This window comes from Mustela nivalis (assembly GCF_964662115.1).
Source record: "Mustela nivalis genome assembly, chromosome: 10".
Lineage (NCBI taxonomy): Eukaryota > Metazoa > Chordata > Mammalia > Carnivora > Mustelidae > Mustela > Mustela nivalis.
Genome location: NC_139029.1, coordinates 49,040,910 through 49,059,374, shown reverse-complemented (window position 1 = coordinate 49,059,374; position 18,465 = coordinate 49,040,910). Strand labels below are relative to the sequence as shown.

The 18,465-nt window shown below is 35.9% G+C and overlaps 1 protein-coding gene across 15 annotated transcripts in view; it reads left to right on the top strand.

Moving 5' to 3' along the window:
- Nucleotides 1-18,465, top strand: part of DOCK7 (dedicator of cytokinesis 7) — a 217,203-nt gene that overhangs the window by 109,815 nt on the left and 88,923 nt on the right. For 14 of the 15 annotated variants that reach the window (XM_082687791.1, XM_082687787.1, XM_082687796.1 and 11 more), the window contains exons 15-19: nt 620-737; nt 4,054-4,124; nt 7,834-7,972; nt 8,925-9,026; nt 16,056-16,142. In XM_082687791.1, the coding sequence (XP_082543917.1) occupies nt 620-737; nt 4,054-4,124; nt 7,834-7,972; nt 8,925-9,026; nt 16,056-16,142 (517 nt within the window). The remainder of the gene's footprint in view (nt 1-619; nt 738-4,053; nt 4,125-7,833; nt 7,973-8,924; nt 9,027-16,055; nt 16,143-18,465) is intronic. The other variant, XR_014299821.1, reaches the window with a different exon arrangement.

Below are 18,465 nucleotides of genomic sequence, written 5' to 3'. Positions count from 1 at the left end.
ATAAAAGTTCCATCTGTAACTGTCATCCACTTTATATCTGCTTGGAGGAACTAACATAATACATTATTAACTTAAAAAAAAAGATTTATTTATTTTAGAGGAAAACAAGCACATGCGGCAGAGGGGGAGGGGCAGAAGGGAAAAAAGAGAGAGAAAGAGAGAATCTCAAGAAGACTCCCCACTGAGTGTGGAGGTGGGGCTTTATCCCATGACCCTGACATCATGACCTGAGCCAAAAATCAAGAGTTGGCCACTTAACTGACTGAGCCACCCAGGTGCCCCTGCAGTTAATTTCTTAATAATGGTTTAGTCCATACTCATTTATTTCCCAGAATCCTCTTGTAGAATAAAGAACTTGTGTTTTTAAGACTGACCGACTTATATTCTGATTTCAGCTTTGCTGCTTACTAGTTGTATGTGAACCTCACTTAAGTTTTCTGGGCTTCAGTTCATCTGCAAAATTGGGGTATATTTGATGGCTATTTTGAATGATTGGATGTGAAAATAGCTTAGGGGCTAGCAAAAAGTGTTTATTCCATCTTTTCTTTTGTGGCATGCAGTTGTACATACCAGTTTTAGATATATATATTCACTATCATGTATACTGTTGCCTTCACAGAAATCTTCTGTACATATACCCTCAGAGTCTCAATTTTGCCAATCGTCAAGGTTCTGCAAGAAATATTACAGTGAAAGTACAATTCATGTATGGGGAGGATCCAAGCAATGCCATGCCGGTAAGAAATTTTCTTTACTTTTCCTGTTCTTCATATATGGTTCAAATAGACTTTTTTGTTGTTGTTGTTGCTGTTGTATTACTTAGTTGGCAGTTCTAAACTGGAAATTAGTATGATCTTGTAAATCAAGTTTCTAACCGTATTACTTCCTGTAGAGATAATACAAGTTTACTTTTTGAAGTCTTTACTTTACTTTTTGAAGTCTTTTTGAAGTTTTTATTTAAATTTCAGTTAGTTAATATACAGTGCAATACTAGTTTCAAGTGTATAATATAGTGATTCAATACCTCCATATTCAAGTCTTAATTATTGAGGACTTGGTATATGCTAGTCACTTCCAGAGATACAAAGATGAATAAAACACATAACCTAGAGGATATAGATAAATACATAAAATTCTAAAATAGTGACTTTCAAGAGAGGACCAGAACAGAATCACCTAGGGTACTCTAAGAAAGCACAATTTTTTTTTTTTTTCTATTCTCGTCATCTGTGATTCTGATTCTTCTCCTTTAGAATGAAACGTATGAGGTTGTGGTGTAGGTTGGAAAGTGTTCCCCACATGATTCTAATATGTGTGGTTTCCCCCATGTTTGTTAAGAAATCCTGCTAATAGTGTGTATTATACCTAACCTAGGGAGCTTTTAAAAATACCAGTGCTCAGACTGAATCTTACTCCAGTTAAATTATAATATCTGGGGGTGGGAACTAATCATGTATCAGTATTTTTAAATCTTCCCAAGCGATTACATTTTGCAGTCAATATTGGGAACCAAGGTATTTGCTAAGTATTAGAAGATTGCTATGGGGATTCAAAGGCATTGATGTACAGTAGTAGGAGAGAGTGCCTTGCTGAGGTAATAGGCAGGTATCACCTGGAGGAGGTATATCTGAACTAAAACCGAAGGTGGTAAATGTAAATGGCATTGGGTCTTAGACAGTGGGGAAAGAAAGCAGCTCTCTTCAGTTGGAGAATGTCCTTCAACATTCGGTATATTGGTGAGTTACCAGTGAGCCAGCGGGATGTAAGATAAGTCAGAAATACTAGATTGAGGCCAGACTGGGGAGATTCTTGATTGCCCAGATTGTCATTTAGGATTTGTGGGACATTAATGCACATTCTGAGAAATACATACAAGTTCCATGAAAGTAGATTTTCAGGCTCAACTAAAGTTAGTAACATATGGAGTAGGAGCACAACTGTCACTGTAGATGTTCTGCCTCTGAGAATAGGGGAATGAAAATGAGCTTAAGAATAGGTGCATTGTTAACAGAGTTTTATTTTAGCTTTCTGTGTCAGTCATTAAATCAAGTTCTGATTTTCTACTTACTGAGAAAGCTGTGTATTTTCTCTTTTCCTATTGTGTCCATTTCATCAGAATTTATAGATCTTGACAGCAACAGACACAAATTATTCATCTTTGTATTCTTCTATCTACGGCAGCTGTTTCAGATCTTTGTATATCATACATGCTAAATAAATATTTGTTCATTTTATTTTTGCAGTTTGGAATTAGCATTTCATGTTCTTTATTAGTTTTTTATTTCTGCTAAAGGAATGAATGTACTATTGCAGTTGATGAAAAGGGATTGTGAAAATCGGTGATTTGTTATGTGAATTGCCACATGAATGAGCTAATGCAAATGTAGTATATGTAAGATAATCTGTTATTGTTTGCCTAATAAACTCTTCCTTATCTTAGCATATATATGGCCTCCTCTACAGATTTCCAGCTGCATCCAGCCACATTGGCAGTTAGACCACTCCCTCTTTTGGTGCTACCATAGCATCTTCTCATTTCTTTTCTGGGCCTTATCACCTTAAGATTATATGATTATTTCTTCATCTTGTCTACTAGATTGTGAGCTCCTTGAGGGCAGGGGCCATGTCATGATTGTATCTTGATGCTTGTCATAGTGCTTGGCACAGAAATGATGCTCAGTCTGTATGGGTGGATGGTTAAAAATACCTGTCAAATGGTCAAAAAAGGGAACATTTTCTACTTTTTAATCATTTGTGTTATGAAACTAAATGAGATACTTTGTGAAAAATGATAATTTCTCAGGAGGAAAAAAGGTACTGCAATTCTTTTGCTTGTGTATTATTAGTCATATGAAAATATAATGCTTTTATGTTTATCCTAGTGGCTGGTTGAAAGTATAGAAACATAGACACGTTGTCTTTGCTTAATTTTTTAAAAAATAAGGACTACTCAAATGGATCCTAAGATAATTTCTTGATCGTATAACATTGATATGATAAAATCATAAACTTCAAGTTTTGGCATTGGAACATTTTATAAAAACCTGGTAATGTATTCTTAGCAAATTGATGAAAGTAGATGTATTTAGGAGAGTCATAATTATTGTACCTTTACACACCCTTAAAATAAAAGGACCTGCTGGAACTGTTAGAAAAAGAAACACAAATATCTGTTAATATGTTCTTTTTATTTATGGATGGTACTAATTAATCCCTTTGTTTAAGATATAAAGTTTGAGTTCTTTTACCAGCTGTGTTGATGGAGGTGTGATAACATGTCCATGTACTTATTTCTGCATATGTAGTGATGGCTGGCCAAACGTAAGAGTTTAACTTATGGCTAGATAACATTGCAAGCCTTACTGTCACATAGGAATCATAAGCCATTTCTCTAATCAGCTGTCCTAATTAACTATGATATTGCTATTAGAAATCAAGAGGCAGATATACAAGGCTGAATTATTTTACCTCTAATCCTTCTCCAATTGTATTGTATTTTTTTTTTGTTGTGGTGGTTTTTTTTTTTTAATATGTAAGAAAGAATATGAGAATGGTGCTCCTCCTTCTTTATAGAGTAGCTTATAAGGAATACTGGAAGCAAAGGATACATAGCTTGACCTAAAATAGGAATTTTAAATATTATTTATAAATAATTTATATTTTATTTACAGAATGATTACTGTTTTAGTGGAGAAGCCATTAATTTGTATAGTAGATATATACTACCATTCTAAAACCATATTTCTTACATAAATTCCAAATGATATTTTACATCCAGATTTTAAAATGAATTCTTCACCTTCTTTAAGAAAAAGATAATATAATGGGTAGAAACTTTACGAATGTTTAAATGTCAGATGGGTCTAGAGTTGAAAAGAAATTTACAACTAAGCAATTGAATTTATTAATGAGCGTCAGTAGGCACATTGTTCTTCATTGGGCTGATTTTGCCCATTGTTCTCCAGTAGTTATTAAATCAGACAAATTCTTACATAGATTTGAACATCCAGCATTTATTACAACAAAGTTTCAACATGCTGTTATTTGTTACAGGTAATCTTTGGTAAATCTAGCTGTTCAGAATTTTCAAAGGAAGCCTATACAGCCGTAGTATATCATAACAGGTACTGAATTCAAATATTTCTTTCAAAGTTACTCACTTCTCAGTGGCATTGTTAGCACTCACGTTAGTGTGTTTACCAAATGCTTTGCTGCACTGAATGTGCAAATTCGAGACAGCTGACATCAGAGTTATAATTTTCAACCTGTAGATGCATATTTTCCATAGACATCAAATACAAGACTTTATACACAAAACATCTTTCATATCAAATTCTCTGACCCTTTCATTTTTATTATATGGTTATTGATTATCATTGTGGCCTCTGGTCCTTTGGACTTTCCCTGTTATTTTTTCCTGGACACTTTGTAGTTTTACTTAACTCTTTACTAAGCTTATAGCCATTAGTCAGTTACATTGGTAGTATTCCCAAAATCCAATAATCCTTTGACTTAGGACCTTTCCAATTTACTTCTTTCAGAAAGTTTTAATTTTGGATAACTTTTCATCTCTGCTTACTTTCTTTTCTTTTCTTTTTTTTTGATTATTGAATGCTATTGGAGAAAAATCACAAAATTCTACCATCAAGATGATCACAAATTGACGTCATTTTATCCATATAATCAGGCTCCAGGAATTCATTTTATTTTATTTCATCTTCTTTTCAGCCCCACCAATCTTTGGTAATCTTGTCATTGCTTTTTTTACTCTCTGTCTTTTGGCAGGATGTATTTTAAGCCTTTCTTTTCCTTTCTCTAGCTCCTACTTATTCTCTGTTTGCCTTACTCTTAGCATTCCTACTTTAGTAAGTGGATTGAGATCATCCAACTTGAGAACAATCCACTTGTCTACTCTTTACCTCTGATGATCTCTGCATGGATCTGCCTTTTCTTTTGGTTCAAGGGCAGTTGGGACGCACACCTGGCTTAGTGTCTTTTCCCTCTGCTTTCCTCCAGTCTCATTCTTGCTCTTCAGAGTGTGACTCCATCACTTAACCCTTCTCTTGTCTGCTTCCCTGGCTCCATCTCTTACTGTAAAAAAAAAGCATAAGTCTCCTGAAAAACAAAACAAAGGTCTCTCTTCGTTGTTGTTGTATAGCATGGTTTTTCCTTGCCCTCCTTAAAACTTTATTCTTTCTCACCCTACTTTATGTCACTCTTTGTTTCCTCCCATCTCTATGGACAGGTTTTGTTTTGTTTTTGTTTTTTGTTTTTGGTAATTACTCTGATTTTTCTTTCTTTCCATTTTTTTTTTTTTGAGTATAGACATTCCATGCAAAACACTAAAGTTTCACCCATAACCTTCTTTTTCTATACTTTACTCTCTGTTAATAATCTTTTATGTATTTCTCAGAGTTACAGTCAGTGAAAATGCTACTACTTTTATCTTTATGTGGATTGTTCCCAGCTCTTTATTTTCTGTCATAACCTTTGTGAGATGCAGACATATATTTTTTAGTGGTCTATTGGGATGTTCAGGGTGCCCTGCTGACTTCTCAATATCCGTATGTTTTTTCGTGATTCTCTTCTGGACTGTATCTCTGTCCGACTCTATTTATTAATGGTACCACAATTTTTCCAGTTCCTTTGACTCAGAATTTAAAACATCCTTGCTTTCCTTCTTGCTTTCCTTCTTCTTTTCTCTAATATCTTTTACATCTTGATGATTTTCTTTTTGCCTGATTACCAAACATATCCTCTACTGTTCTGTTTCTGGGCCTTTCTTGGATCTCTTTTTTTTATTATAATACCAATCCCTGTACTAATTGAACTCCTTTTCTTTCTCTAAGGCCCATGTCATATAGTCTTCCTAAACACAATTCCCTGATCCAAAACTGGAAATAATCTGTTCAGCTCTCTTCCTGAAGCACTTAACCTTATATGCTCTATAGCAGGGGTTGGCAAACTTTTTCTGCAGAGGACCTAGTAGGTTTGTTTTAGGGCTTGTAGGCCATATGGTCTCTGTTGCAATTACTCAGCCCTGCTGTTATAGTGCAAAAACAGCCATAGACAATCAGTAAAGTCACAAATGAATGGGCATGGCTGTCTTCCAATACAATTTTATTTATGGATACTGAAATTGGAATTCTATGTAATATTTCAAGTCAAATGTTGTTATTTTTATTTTTATTTTTTTTAACAACTTACAAAAATCATTCTTAGTTTGTGGGCTATACAAAGCCAGGCTATGGCCTGGATTTGTACTATGGGTCATAGTTTGCCAACCCTGCTTTATAGCGTTGCTGTTGATCTATTTCTACTAAATTATATATTTTTTGAGGGTAATTATTTTTTCATGTTTATCTGTAAAACCACCACAAAAATAGCACAGTGCTTAGCATAAGGGTGAACAATTAAAAGTACTTGTTGATGAATAACACATAGATGCTTGATTTTTCATAAAAGCCTCCACCTAGTATGATTTCCGAAAAAAAAAAGAAATGAACTAAAACATTCAGTACCAGGAAAGATACTGATAAAGAGGGAAGTAATTTCTTGAAGTATTTCAATTTGTGGATATATCTTTATTTTTGCTATTCTCTGCATTAGTAGAATTAAAATGACAATACTATCTAACATTGTTAGTAAATTCAACTGTCTCATAATTCAGTGATGATTAGTGAGATCAGTAATAAGATGCATAGTATTTTCTCTTCACCAGAATCATCAAATTCTCAAATGGCTAGCATTAATTATCTTTCTTGTAGGTATTAAAAACCTCATCTACCTAATATTTTTTGTGATCAGATCTACAGTTGTTAGTGTTTTTGAGGCTTATTTGAAATGGAACGATATTAGACTTACTAGCATCAGAGGATAAAGAGCTCCTAATTTGTGGAATAGCCTTCACTTTTAATTAGTTGGAGCCATATGGTTTGGATGAATTTTCATTGAATATAATTCTAAGAGATACTAACTGAATATGGAAGATTGGAATGCTGAAGTTCTATCCTTTTTAAGTCTATACCATAAAGAGTAGCAATACTTCTATAAAAATGGTCCTAGGGACCACTCTCAATGGATATTGAGGTGAAAATGCCATTGGTTTGATCAAATATGATACTGGTTGTATTCTTAACAGTGGCTGGGACACTTCTAAACTGTGCGACAAATGCATTTTGTAGGTGTTCCCTGATTTTTTTCTTTTCTGTTTGTTTCCTTTTTTTGAGCTGTTAGTACATTAGTTTATGTTTTGTTAACATCTACTTCTTTAATTGATACAAAATATTCCATAGAGAGCCCAACTTGATACTAAGTTGTCTAGAGGTACTTGTTTTTTTCTTTTATAAAAAGATATTAATCTTTAACATGAAGCTGCACTCCTATAATAGTAAAAAAAATTTATGGCATGGCTTTAAAATATTTACTTATAAAAGACTCTTATTATTTTTTCTATGTAATGTGTATCAGAGTGTAGAAAGTTTTGCCTAGTCTGCTCTTTTATATAATTTCCAATCTAATAAAGATCTTGGCATCATGGTGGTGATTAATAATGAATTTTAAAATAGTAGGACTAACCAGCCCATTGATAAAAATGGGATGAGAAATTTCAGAAACAGAGGCAGCTTCCTCAACTGGAAATAAGAGTTAGTTACTTAAAGTTTGGGAATAGAGAAAAATACTTTATACTAGAAGAAAAATTAAGCATGAGTCCTGAAATTAATTTAAAAATTACTCAAATATACCAATGGAATAATTACTTATTTTGAACAAATTACTCACTATTGATCTGTTTTGTTTTGTTTTGTTTTGTTTTGTTTTGTTTGTATGAAGGTCTCCTGATTTTCATGAAGAAATCAAGGTTAAACTCCCTGCTACTTTAACTGACCACCATCATTTGCTTTTTACTTTTTATCATGTTAGTTGCCAACAAAAACAAAATACTCCTCTTGAAACTCCTGTTGGATATACAGTAAGTATATTTTTGCTTAATACTTAGCTCTTTGATCTTAAAATAATTACAGTATTTGAGATATAGTTGGTGCTCAATATTACTTGGGTATTCCTTATCTGATTCCTCATAAGGGTTAGGAAAAGTTATCATGGATAAGAAAATACTCATTAATTTAATTAATTAATGTAATTAATTAGCTCATATGTGTGAATACTTAGGTGTTGGTCCTGATTATTATGTGTTTACCCAACAATACAGTATAAAATATATTTTAAGGCTTCTTCAGAAGAGAATGGTTTCAGTGTAAAATGATTAAAAGAGACTCTTGGCCATTAAAACTCTTTTGGCTTTGATTAAAGGCAGTTAAAACTCTTGAGTATTTTTTGAAAATCATTATGATTGAATTACAAAGGTAAACCTAAGGTGAAGGATATGGAGGTCATGATGTGTTATCACAACTTTGTCAGAAAAATCATGCTGCTACCCAAAAGAGAAAACATTGGACTTTTGACTTTTTTTTTTGTCTCTTGGAATTTATGAGTGAATTTTGCTCACTGTAACAAAATAAATTTATGTTTATGCTTTTTAGTTTTGTCGTCAGCATCCATAGGTAGTCAAACCTTTCCCTGTATACAGTGGCACAATTACCCCCATTTAAAATGGATTCACTTTGTGGCCTTTTTCTTCTACTCCAGCCTTTTCTGGGATAATAAGGACCATCTGTAGATTTAAATATTGCATGGTTAGTTAGTAATAATAATGTTTTAAGGATCGTCCTTAATAAAATATTGTCAGGGAAGCTTTTCTTTAGAGAAATCATGAAAGCTGTTATTATTACCTAATTAAATCTTTGGTGTTTGGTGGTATGAGACAAATCTGGCTCATACCAAGTTCTTAAAACAGATTTTCCAAGTAATTCCTTTTGTAACAAACATATTTAACTTAATATTGTTTCCTTTTTAATGAAAAGTGGATACCAATGCTTCAGAATGGACGATTAAAGACTGGGCAGTTTTGCCTACCAGTATCACTGGAAAAACCACCACAGGCTTATTCTGTACTGTCTCCTGAGGTCAGTATCTCTCATGACGAAACTCTCCAGATTAAATGAAACGAATTTTTTATTACAAAAGTGTTTTTCTCAAATGTGACCTTACTATTCTATCTAGAAGTATATAGATAAGTATAATAAGTGTAGATAAATATAATAAATAATTCTCTTAGAATTTAAATTACTCTATGGAATACTTAAAGCTTTTAATCAATGTGTATTGATTTTAAAAACAAAATCGTATATGAAATACAAACTTAAAAGGCACATTTGGAGAATTTTCAAATTGTAACATGAGAAGCTTTAAATAAATGAGTATTTCTTTTAATAGACAACATTTCACCTGAAGTCAGGAAGGAGTACAAACAAACCCAGTTTTTTAGAATATTTTTATAATTGATGATCATGTAGGTGAAAATGAAGTAGCTATAAACACACAATACATAAAACATTAGCAGCTGTGTTGATAACGGATGTAACTTGAAAGGAACAAAAACACTGAAGAAATTTCAATCAAGAATCAGGAGCCACTATTTAGAAACCAAAGTGCTGTTTGAGAGAACTGTCACATGATGATTTGAATGTGACTCTTTGTATGCATTAATCTTAACTATGTCTTGGCAGTGTTCTCCTGGTGGCTTTTATTTTTAGAATAGAACTCAAAAAATATTCACAAATAAATTTGTATTGTTTTTATGTTTAAGAAACAGAGGCAGCAGAAGTCTCCTGCTTTGACCTCCTTTCTTACTGTTCCCTGTCACTTCCTCTACCCTGGCCGCTGTTCCTCAGATGTGCAGAGTGGAAGCCCATGTCTGGCCCTTTGCTCTTCCCCTGCTGCCAGTGCTCCCTCACCAGGCCAGGTTCTTCGTTTCATCCAATAGCCTCTCAGATCCTGCCTCTCCAGAGAGGGTGTCTCCGTGTTCTGTTTCAAGTGCAGCCTCCACCATTTTTTATCCCTTTACTTTGCTTTGTCCTCATAATACTTATCATTGACTTTATACTTCATGTAACTTGTTTATTATCTACAGAATAGAAATTCCAGGAAGGTAGGGACTTTTTCTTGTGCATTGCTCTCTCTGCAAGTACTTAGAATAGTGCATGGCTCATAGCGGGGGTGGGGGGGTCAGTATCTGTTAAAGGAATGAATAAAGACAGTAGGAAAGAAAGATGACTCCTTCCTTCCCCTCCTTACCCACTCTACTCCCTGCCAGACCTTTCATTCAGTTTTCCAGGACTTCTCAGCAAAATCAGCTAGTATTCTGTCAGGGATTACATTATATATTTCAAAGGAAATAACTTTAAAACAAAATCTGATTTTATGGAAGTTATGCATTTATTCTTAATTGATTTGCAAATGTAAGGTCAGCTTTCTAAAGGGTAGCTGATGGTTTTCTTTTAGCTACTGTGCTGTGTATGCTCATATATAAAGAATGTAGTTGTAATTTGAAATTTGACTATAGATGTATACTATGACTCATATGTGATTAAGTGCTTAAGCTTTTGTATTTTTAAAAAGTTTTATTTATTTATTTGAGAGAAGAAAGGGAGCAGAGGCAAGGGCAGAGAGAGAGGGAGAAGCAGACTCCCTGTTGAGCACTGATTCACACCACCACCCCCCAACGTGGGGCTCAATCCCAGGATCCCATGATCATGACCTGAGCCAAAGGCAGGTGCTTTAAAAAGTTGTGATAAAATATACAAACATAAAATTTACTATTTTAGCCATTTTTAAGTGTCCAGTTCCATGGCATTAATTGCATTCACATTGGTTTAGAAGCTAGCCTCCTACATCTAGTTTTTAATTGTGGTATATGTATGTCTAAACAATACGTTTTTTACTTTACTTATTTTATGAATTTAATGGAAAGGGTATTATACTGTATATAACCCTCTGGGGACTTGCTTTTTTCATTCAGCATAATATTGCCAAGACTTAGTGTTTCTTTAGGATTATATACACTATGACATAGTGTATCTATATTTTGCTGGCATTTTATTGTACTTAAAATATAATAGAGGTTTTTCCCCATGACCTCCAAATATCCAAAGGATCTGAGCTCTTCCACCTCTTTAACATCATCTTCTAGCATCACTGAGCACCTTCTTCTGCACTTACAGCTTCTTCTAAACTTTTTCCTATTTCTAGGCCTTTGAATTTTCTTTCCTCTTCCTGAAATTCACATGGCTGGATTCCTTTCATTATCTGATTTCTGTATTGAATATTACCTCCTCAGAGAGGTCTTTGCTTACTTCATGAATTTCCAGCCCTTCCCTCTACCAAACTATTGATATATTTTATCATTTTAATCTAATTGTATTACTTAATATACTTACCACTATCTGAAATTATCTTATTTTTTTCCTTATTGTTCTCTGTAAGAAACGGTCTGCTTCCTGAGACCAGACCTTATGTTTATCTAGAAAACTGTCTAGAGCCCTCAGTAAATATTTGTTGTATGAATTTAAAAAGTTACAGGATTGTTCATACTTGCAAAAACTAAAAAATGAAAATTTTGTTGAGACCATATAAAGTTTTTCAAAGTGATTAGCCATTTGGCAGTGAGGAATATCTGTTGTGTTCTCTTCCTCACAGAAACATTGGCCATTTCTCTGCATCTCCCTGGTATCATTCCACCATTAGGGGAGAGCAGGCATTTCACTGGTGTGTGGAGAGGAAGGACTCTGGGCTGTGAAACACAAACGCGTTTGCCAAATCCAGCCATAGTTCCTCCCATTCCAAGGCTTGAGTGTCCTTTTGTGATGGACCACCAGTGACATGCAGTGAAGGATATTACCTAGTGACCTTTTAAAAAAGTATTTTTAATACCTCATTTGCCCGAGTTCACTGGGTATTTCACTTCTCTGACCTAGGTTAGAGATGGGCTAAATCTATGACATCCTGAGGAGCTCCTTAATTTTAACTACATTAGTTGAATGCAGTTGATACATCTGTGTCCTCTGTTCTACAAAGAGCATACCAGGTTGTACCAAGCATAGTCATGCCATGCCATGCCGTGCCATGCCAACATAGATGTATTCAACTGTTAACACTATTGTACACTATTAAGTGTACAATGTATGACTGTAATTTTTTTTATTATTGTTTTTAAAGATTTTATTTATTTGAGAGAGAGAATGAACAAGAGAGAGCAGGAGCCCGGTGTAGGGGAGGCGTGGGATGGTGGGTGGGGGCGTGGGGAGGAGGAGCAGAGGGAGAGGGAGAAGCAAACTTCCTGCTGAGCAGGGAGTGGGGCTCGATGCTGGCTAGATAGGAGACTCCAGTATCATGACCTGAGCCGAAGGCAGATGCTTAGTTGTCTGAGCCACTTGGGTGCCCCTCATTTTTATTTAAAAATTATTTTATTTTATTTTAATTCAAGTTATTTAACATATATTTTTTTTAATATTTTAAGATATATTCTGTCTAAAAAAAGGAAAAAATTTTAGAACTGTTGGTATTAGCAAAATATAAAAAATGAAAATTACATGGATCTACCAAGAATGTACTTAATTAAATTCTGGTGCATCCATGCAGTGATGCGGTAGTTTAGAGGAGTAATACAGATTTCAGTAACCCACCTCAATATTGCGGTAGAACATTCATTCATTCATTGAGAGGGAGAGAGAGAAAATCTCAAGCAGTCTCCGCACCCAGCATGGAGCCTGATGCAGGGCTCATTCTCACAACCATGAAATCATGACCTGTGCCGAAAACACAAGTAGGCGCTCTGCCTAGTGAGGCACCCAGGTACCGCCCAACAGAACATTTATAATAAAAATACAAAAACAATGTAGTGACAACCAAACTCACACATCAGGTACACATCAGTAATGGGGTAGTAAATAGTTTAGAAAATATACATCAAGTTTAGCAAGGTTAACTTTTGAAGGGTAAGAATTGTTAAAGTTTTTATTGAGTATGTCATTATTTTCAGGGTTTCACTCCTGGCCTCACCATTTATTAGTTGTAACCTCAGCTAAGTTTCTTAATCTCTCTGCTAGGGACTGAATTCTGTCTCCCCACCTCATCCCCCTCTATTGCAACCCCCAAATTCATATGTTGATGTTCTAACCCCCAGTGTCCTAGTGTTTGAAGATGAGATCTGTAGGAATTAATTAGGTTCAAATAAGTTTTAGATGAGGTCCGGGAGGGTGGGGCCACATGATTAGTGCTTTAAGAAGAGACATCAGAGCCCTCTCACTCAGTCTTGGCTGTGTAAGGGCACAGTAAGAAGGTGGCTGTCTGCAAGCTAGGAAGGATTTCTCACCAAAACTGACCGTGTTGGCACCTTGATTTTGGACATCTCATCTCCACACTGTGAGAAAATAACTTTCTGTGGTTTAAGCCACCCAATGTATGCTATTTTGTTATGGCAGCCCAAGCCAACTAAAATATTCTCTGTGCCTGAATTTTCTCATCTGTAAGTTGAGAATAATTAAAGCTTATAAGAAAGGGTACATTGGTGATTAAACAATAGTAGTCTGTAGAGCACTTAGTGTTCTACATGTTTTGCACATGAAAAGTGCTAAAGAAATGTTTGCCAGTATTATGGCATTCCTATTGCCACACTGCTTGTTAGAATTTTAAGACTGCAGTTCATACCTTAGCATGCATCAGAATCCCCTGGAGATTTGTAAGGCCAGCTGTTGAACTTCACGCCCAGAGTCTCTGATGCAGGACATCTGGGTTGGGGCTTGTTTATGTACATTTCCAACAAGTGCCCAGATGACATTTATTAGACTTTAAGAACCACTATATATTTAGGGGCGCCTGGGTGGCTCAGTGGGTTAAGCCTCTGCCTTCGGCCCAGGTCATGATCCCAGGGTTCTGGGATCGAGCCCCACATCGGGCTCTCTCCTTGGCGGGGAGCCTGCTTCTCCCTCTCTCTCTCTCTGCCTACTTGTGACCTCTCTGTCTCTCTCTGTCAAATAAACAAATAAAATCCTTTAAAAAAAAAAAAGAACCACTATATATTTAAAGCAGTCGGTATCCATTTTATTTGTGTATCCTATTTTTTTTTTTTTTTTTTTTAGCAGAAAACAAGTGTTTGGGGTTGAAAGAGCTAGTACTATTCTTGCTTTAAATAGTTGTGGATTTATGCACCATCTTTCTTTTATAAAATTTCTTTTTTTCTTTTTTTTTTTTTTTTAAGATTTTATTTATTTGACAGAGAGAGACACAGGGAGAGAGGGAAAACAAGCAAGGGGAGTAGGAGAGGGAGAAGCAGGCTTCCGGCGCAGCGGGGAGCCCGATGCTAGGTGATCCCAGGACACTGGGATTGTATTATTAGTTGATTTTCTTTTTACATGTGATAAAAAAATGAAACCATGGGAAAGAAATCTCTAAAATATTTTTTTTTCGTGAGACTTTTATTTTGTCATTTATTTCAAGGATATTTGTAATTGCTTGTTGAAGCTTGTTTTATTATTATTATTTTTTTTAAATAATGACAGTTTAGCATCTGTCATCTTCGTGTTTGTTGATTGCCTTTTCTCATTTGAGATTTTTCTGGTTCTTGGTGTGATGCAAGAGTTTTTATTCTATTGAAGAGCTCTTCAGTATTATGTTATGACCTCATCTTATTTAAGCCTTAGGTTTTTAGCAGCAGGGGGAGGCACTATTGCCACATTCCTGCAACAGGTAAAGGTTCACATTCCTCACTCTGCTGTGGTTTCAGGGTGCTTCTTAATGGTTAGAGGTGGGATTTCAGGCTCCCACCAGACCTCTGCTGACACGTCCCTATATGTGAGGAGGAAGGGGCACCTTGGTACTGCTCCCTGCTTGACTTCCACTGATACCACAGTTGGAGGGGGTACTTGTTACCACTGGGCTGGGACCAGTTTCCATCTCTGTCTTCTCTGATACCAACCAATGGGGGTGGGTTCGGGAATCCAGGCACCTCATTACAGCCAGCTGAGGGTGGACACCTGCACTCCCTACTCAGACTGTGGAGGAGGGGTGGGGCTGCAACTTGTTTCCTTGAGTTTGACCAGAGTAGGGCAGTTGTCGGCTTTGATTAGAGAGAGCAGGCTTCTTTAGGAGCTTGTTTTTGTCAACTCCTTTTGGTGTTTCTGGGTTGCCAGCTTCTCTTGCACCTAATCCAGGATCGGTGAGGCAAAAATAAAACCCAGGAAACACTACTTTTTATTTCCTTACATCCCGAGGTCCCTAGTCATTTGCATTCTTCTTTCTACCTTTCAGTGTTTATTTTGTGTATCATATTCAGGGTTTTCAGCTGTATTTAGCAGGAGGAATAGAGAGAAGTGGGTATTCTTTTTAAAGATAACTTTATGATCTAAATTTAATAAACATTCCTACCAATTTATATCAGAAAAGTTTTCTAACCCTTATAACAGAATTCCTTTGCTGTGAATATTTTATAGCCTTATTAAAACAAAATAAGCATTTTTACAAGAAAAAATATTTTAAACTGTTAAAATGATACTGTAGATATGAATATATTGATATGAAGAGAGATTCATAATATAGCATGTGAAAAACAGGTTCAAAGAATGTTTTATATAAACTAAGCAAGGGTAGAGTGTGTATAAAAATACATGTGCACAGAGGAGTTGGAGTGATATAAAGGGGTATGTCTTTGGGGAGATAGAATTTTGACTGTATATTTTCTGCTCTTTCCTCCTTTTAATTCTCTTGTAAGAAACAGTGACTTTGCGGGCACCTGGGTGGCTCAGTGGGTTAAGCCACTGCCTTCAACTCAGGTCATGATCTCGGGGTCCTGGGATCGAGTCCCGCATCGGGCTCTCTGCTCAGCAGAGAGCCTGCTCCTCCTCTCTCTCTGCCTGCCTTTCTGCCTACTTGTGATCTTTCTCTGTCAGATAAATAAATTCTTAAAAAAAAAATCAAAACAGTGACTTTGTAATAATGAAATAAAAGCTTTACATTCATTTACAGTGTTTAAAAATATATTTCCACAGGATTTTTTTTTCTCACTGAGGTATTATAATTTTTTTGTTTTCAGAATTTCTAATCAACTTAAATATCTGTGATCATTACATTTAATATATTTAATATTTACTATCTTATAGGTTCCTCTACCTGGCATGAAATGGGTAGATAATCACAAAGGTGTTTTTAATGTTGAAGTTGTTGCTGTTTCATCTATTCATACACAAGTAAGTAAGTTTTAATTTTATTATCAATTTTCACTTGAATGAACATACTTGTCTAGTACTTATATCAGTTTCATTATCTGCAGTAATTTATGGGATTATGTATCAGAAAGTTTAAATTTAGAAGTTACTTTTTAATCCACTGAGCCACCCAGGCACCCTAGAAGTTACTTTTTAAAGGAATTAACCAAGGCCTTTTAATATCCATAAGCAAACTTTTTGCTCTTCAAAATGTCACTATCTTCATTTTGAAAATTCAGTGACTTTCTTTTTTTTAATATAAGTGTCTGATACATTGCAGAATTAAGAGTTAAAAACCATCATCCAACCTCTTTTATTCCTCATAGACTCAGATATTTCAAATGGTAAGAGTTTTTAGGGATTATTTGCTCTATATTCTTTACTGTTTATCTGGACTATGCCAGGCTCTCCTCAAAGCCTGTATATTTAATCTTTCTTTAGCTGGAATACGTCCCTCCTGATATGTACTTCTTTTCAGTAAGACTTCTGCATACCTCAGGCCTTTCCTGGGGACTTATAGAAAAATTTTTGTTTATTTATTTGAGAGAGAAAGAGAGAGAGTGTATGAGCACACAGAGGGAGAAGCAGACTCCCTGCTGAGCAGGGAGCCTGAAGTGGGGCTTGATTCCAGGACCCTGAGATCATGACCTGAGCTGAAGGTAGATGCTTAACTGACTCAGCCACTCAGATGCCCCTCTCCTGGAGACTCTTAAACGTAGCAGTCCCATTACTCTCTATCATCTTACCTGTAGTTGCTACTACCTGTAGCTCTAATCTGTACTCTTGCACTTTTCCTTTCTCTCTGTGATTTGTGTGTGTGTGTGTGTGTGTGTGTGTGTGTGTGTGTAATATGTGTGTATGTATGTGTATGTACATAAGCATTTATTTGTTGGTTCTTTCCCCAAGCTTCATGGAGTCAGGGATGTTGGTACCTGTCAGGAAAGGAACTTCCCTTCAAAGACCTTACAGTGTAATAGGGGAAAGTGTAAAAATAATAACAGTAAATGAAGTTAGTATTGTGTTAGACATATGCATGAAGTCCTTTGAAGAGTGGAGAGTGGTGTGCTCTGTTGGGAACTGAGATGTTGTATTGATGAGTAGATATTTATCATACAGAGAGAGGGTGAGCAATTCAGATGATAAAAAGCAAGTGCAAAGGGATAGTAGTGTAAGGACAGGCAAGCAATCTGGTATGAATATAATTTATAGTGCATGGGGAAATTGTGATAGAAGAGAAAAGAAGACCAGGCTGATAATAGGTTATGAGGGACCTCGAATGCTGTAGAGTGTAGAGTCTAGGTAGCTGGTAATTTCTTTTTCTTTTCTTTCTTTTTTTTTTTTGTTAAGATTTTATTTATTTATTTATTTATTTATTTATTTGACAGACAGAGATCAGAAGTAGACAGAGAGGCAGAGAGAGAGGCATCGGGCTGAGCAGAGAGCCCGATGTGGGGCTCGATCCCAGGACCCCTGGGATCATGACCTGAGCCGAAGGCAGAGGCATTAACCCACTGAGCCACCCAGGCATCCCTAGCTGGTCATTTCTAACCTGAATTGGAAAGATGAGAGAAGTAAATTTGGTTGCATGCTAAGAGAGATTATGGAGATGACTCTGGAGCTATAGTGAGTTTATTTTTGAGCCTGTTGGGTTTGAAGTGCCTCTGTACTTCAGATAAAAATACCCGAAAGCAGTTGTAAGTAATTTCAAGTTTAACATTGAAGGTGGCAGAGTAAAGTGATAGCTGAAACTATACTGGTGAGTGATTATCCAGGGAGAAAATGTAGAGTGAGAAGGGGCAAGTGTTTAAAATGGAATTCAACTTGAAAAGGGAAGGGGCGGTATACAGGGACTTCCAAGGCCACGCTCAAGTTCAAGGATTTTCTAGCAGAACTCACAGGACCCAGCATGTAGTCATATTCACAGCAATGATTTATTTTAGTGAAAGATAAAATAGAATTGGCTAAGGGAAAAGAGGTCAAGTCCACAGGAAAGAAAGCACAAGCTTCCAAGATCTTCTCCTGGTGGAGTCCCATAGGGTGAGTGGAAGCAGCATGTATGAAATGTCTGCCAGGGGAAGCTCATTGATTAGAGACTTAGTTCCCAGGACTTTTACTATAGGTTGTAACATAGGCACCCTCTGCCTATCACATACCAAAATTCTTGATTCCCAGAAGGAAAGCATGTTTTCAGCATAAAGCATATTGTTTGCACAAACAATTTAGGCATGGTGAATTGTCCCCTCTCAGTTGGAAGTCTCTTGAAATCCAAGTTCCCAGATGCCATCCAAGGATCAGTTGTGTAAGC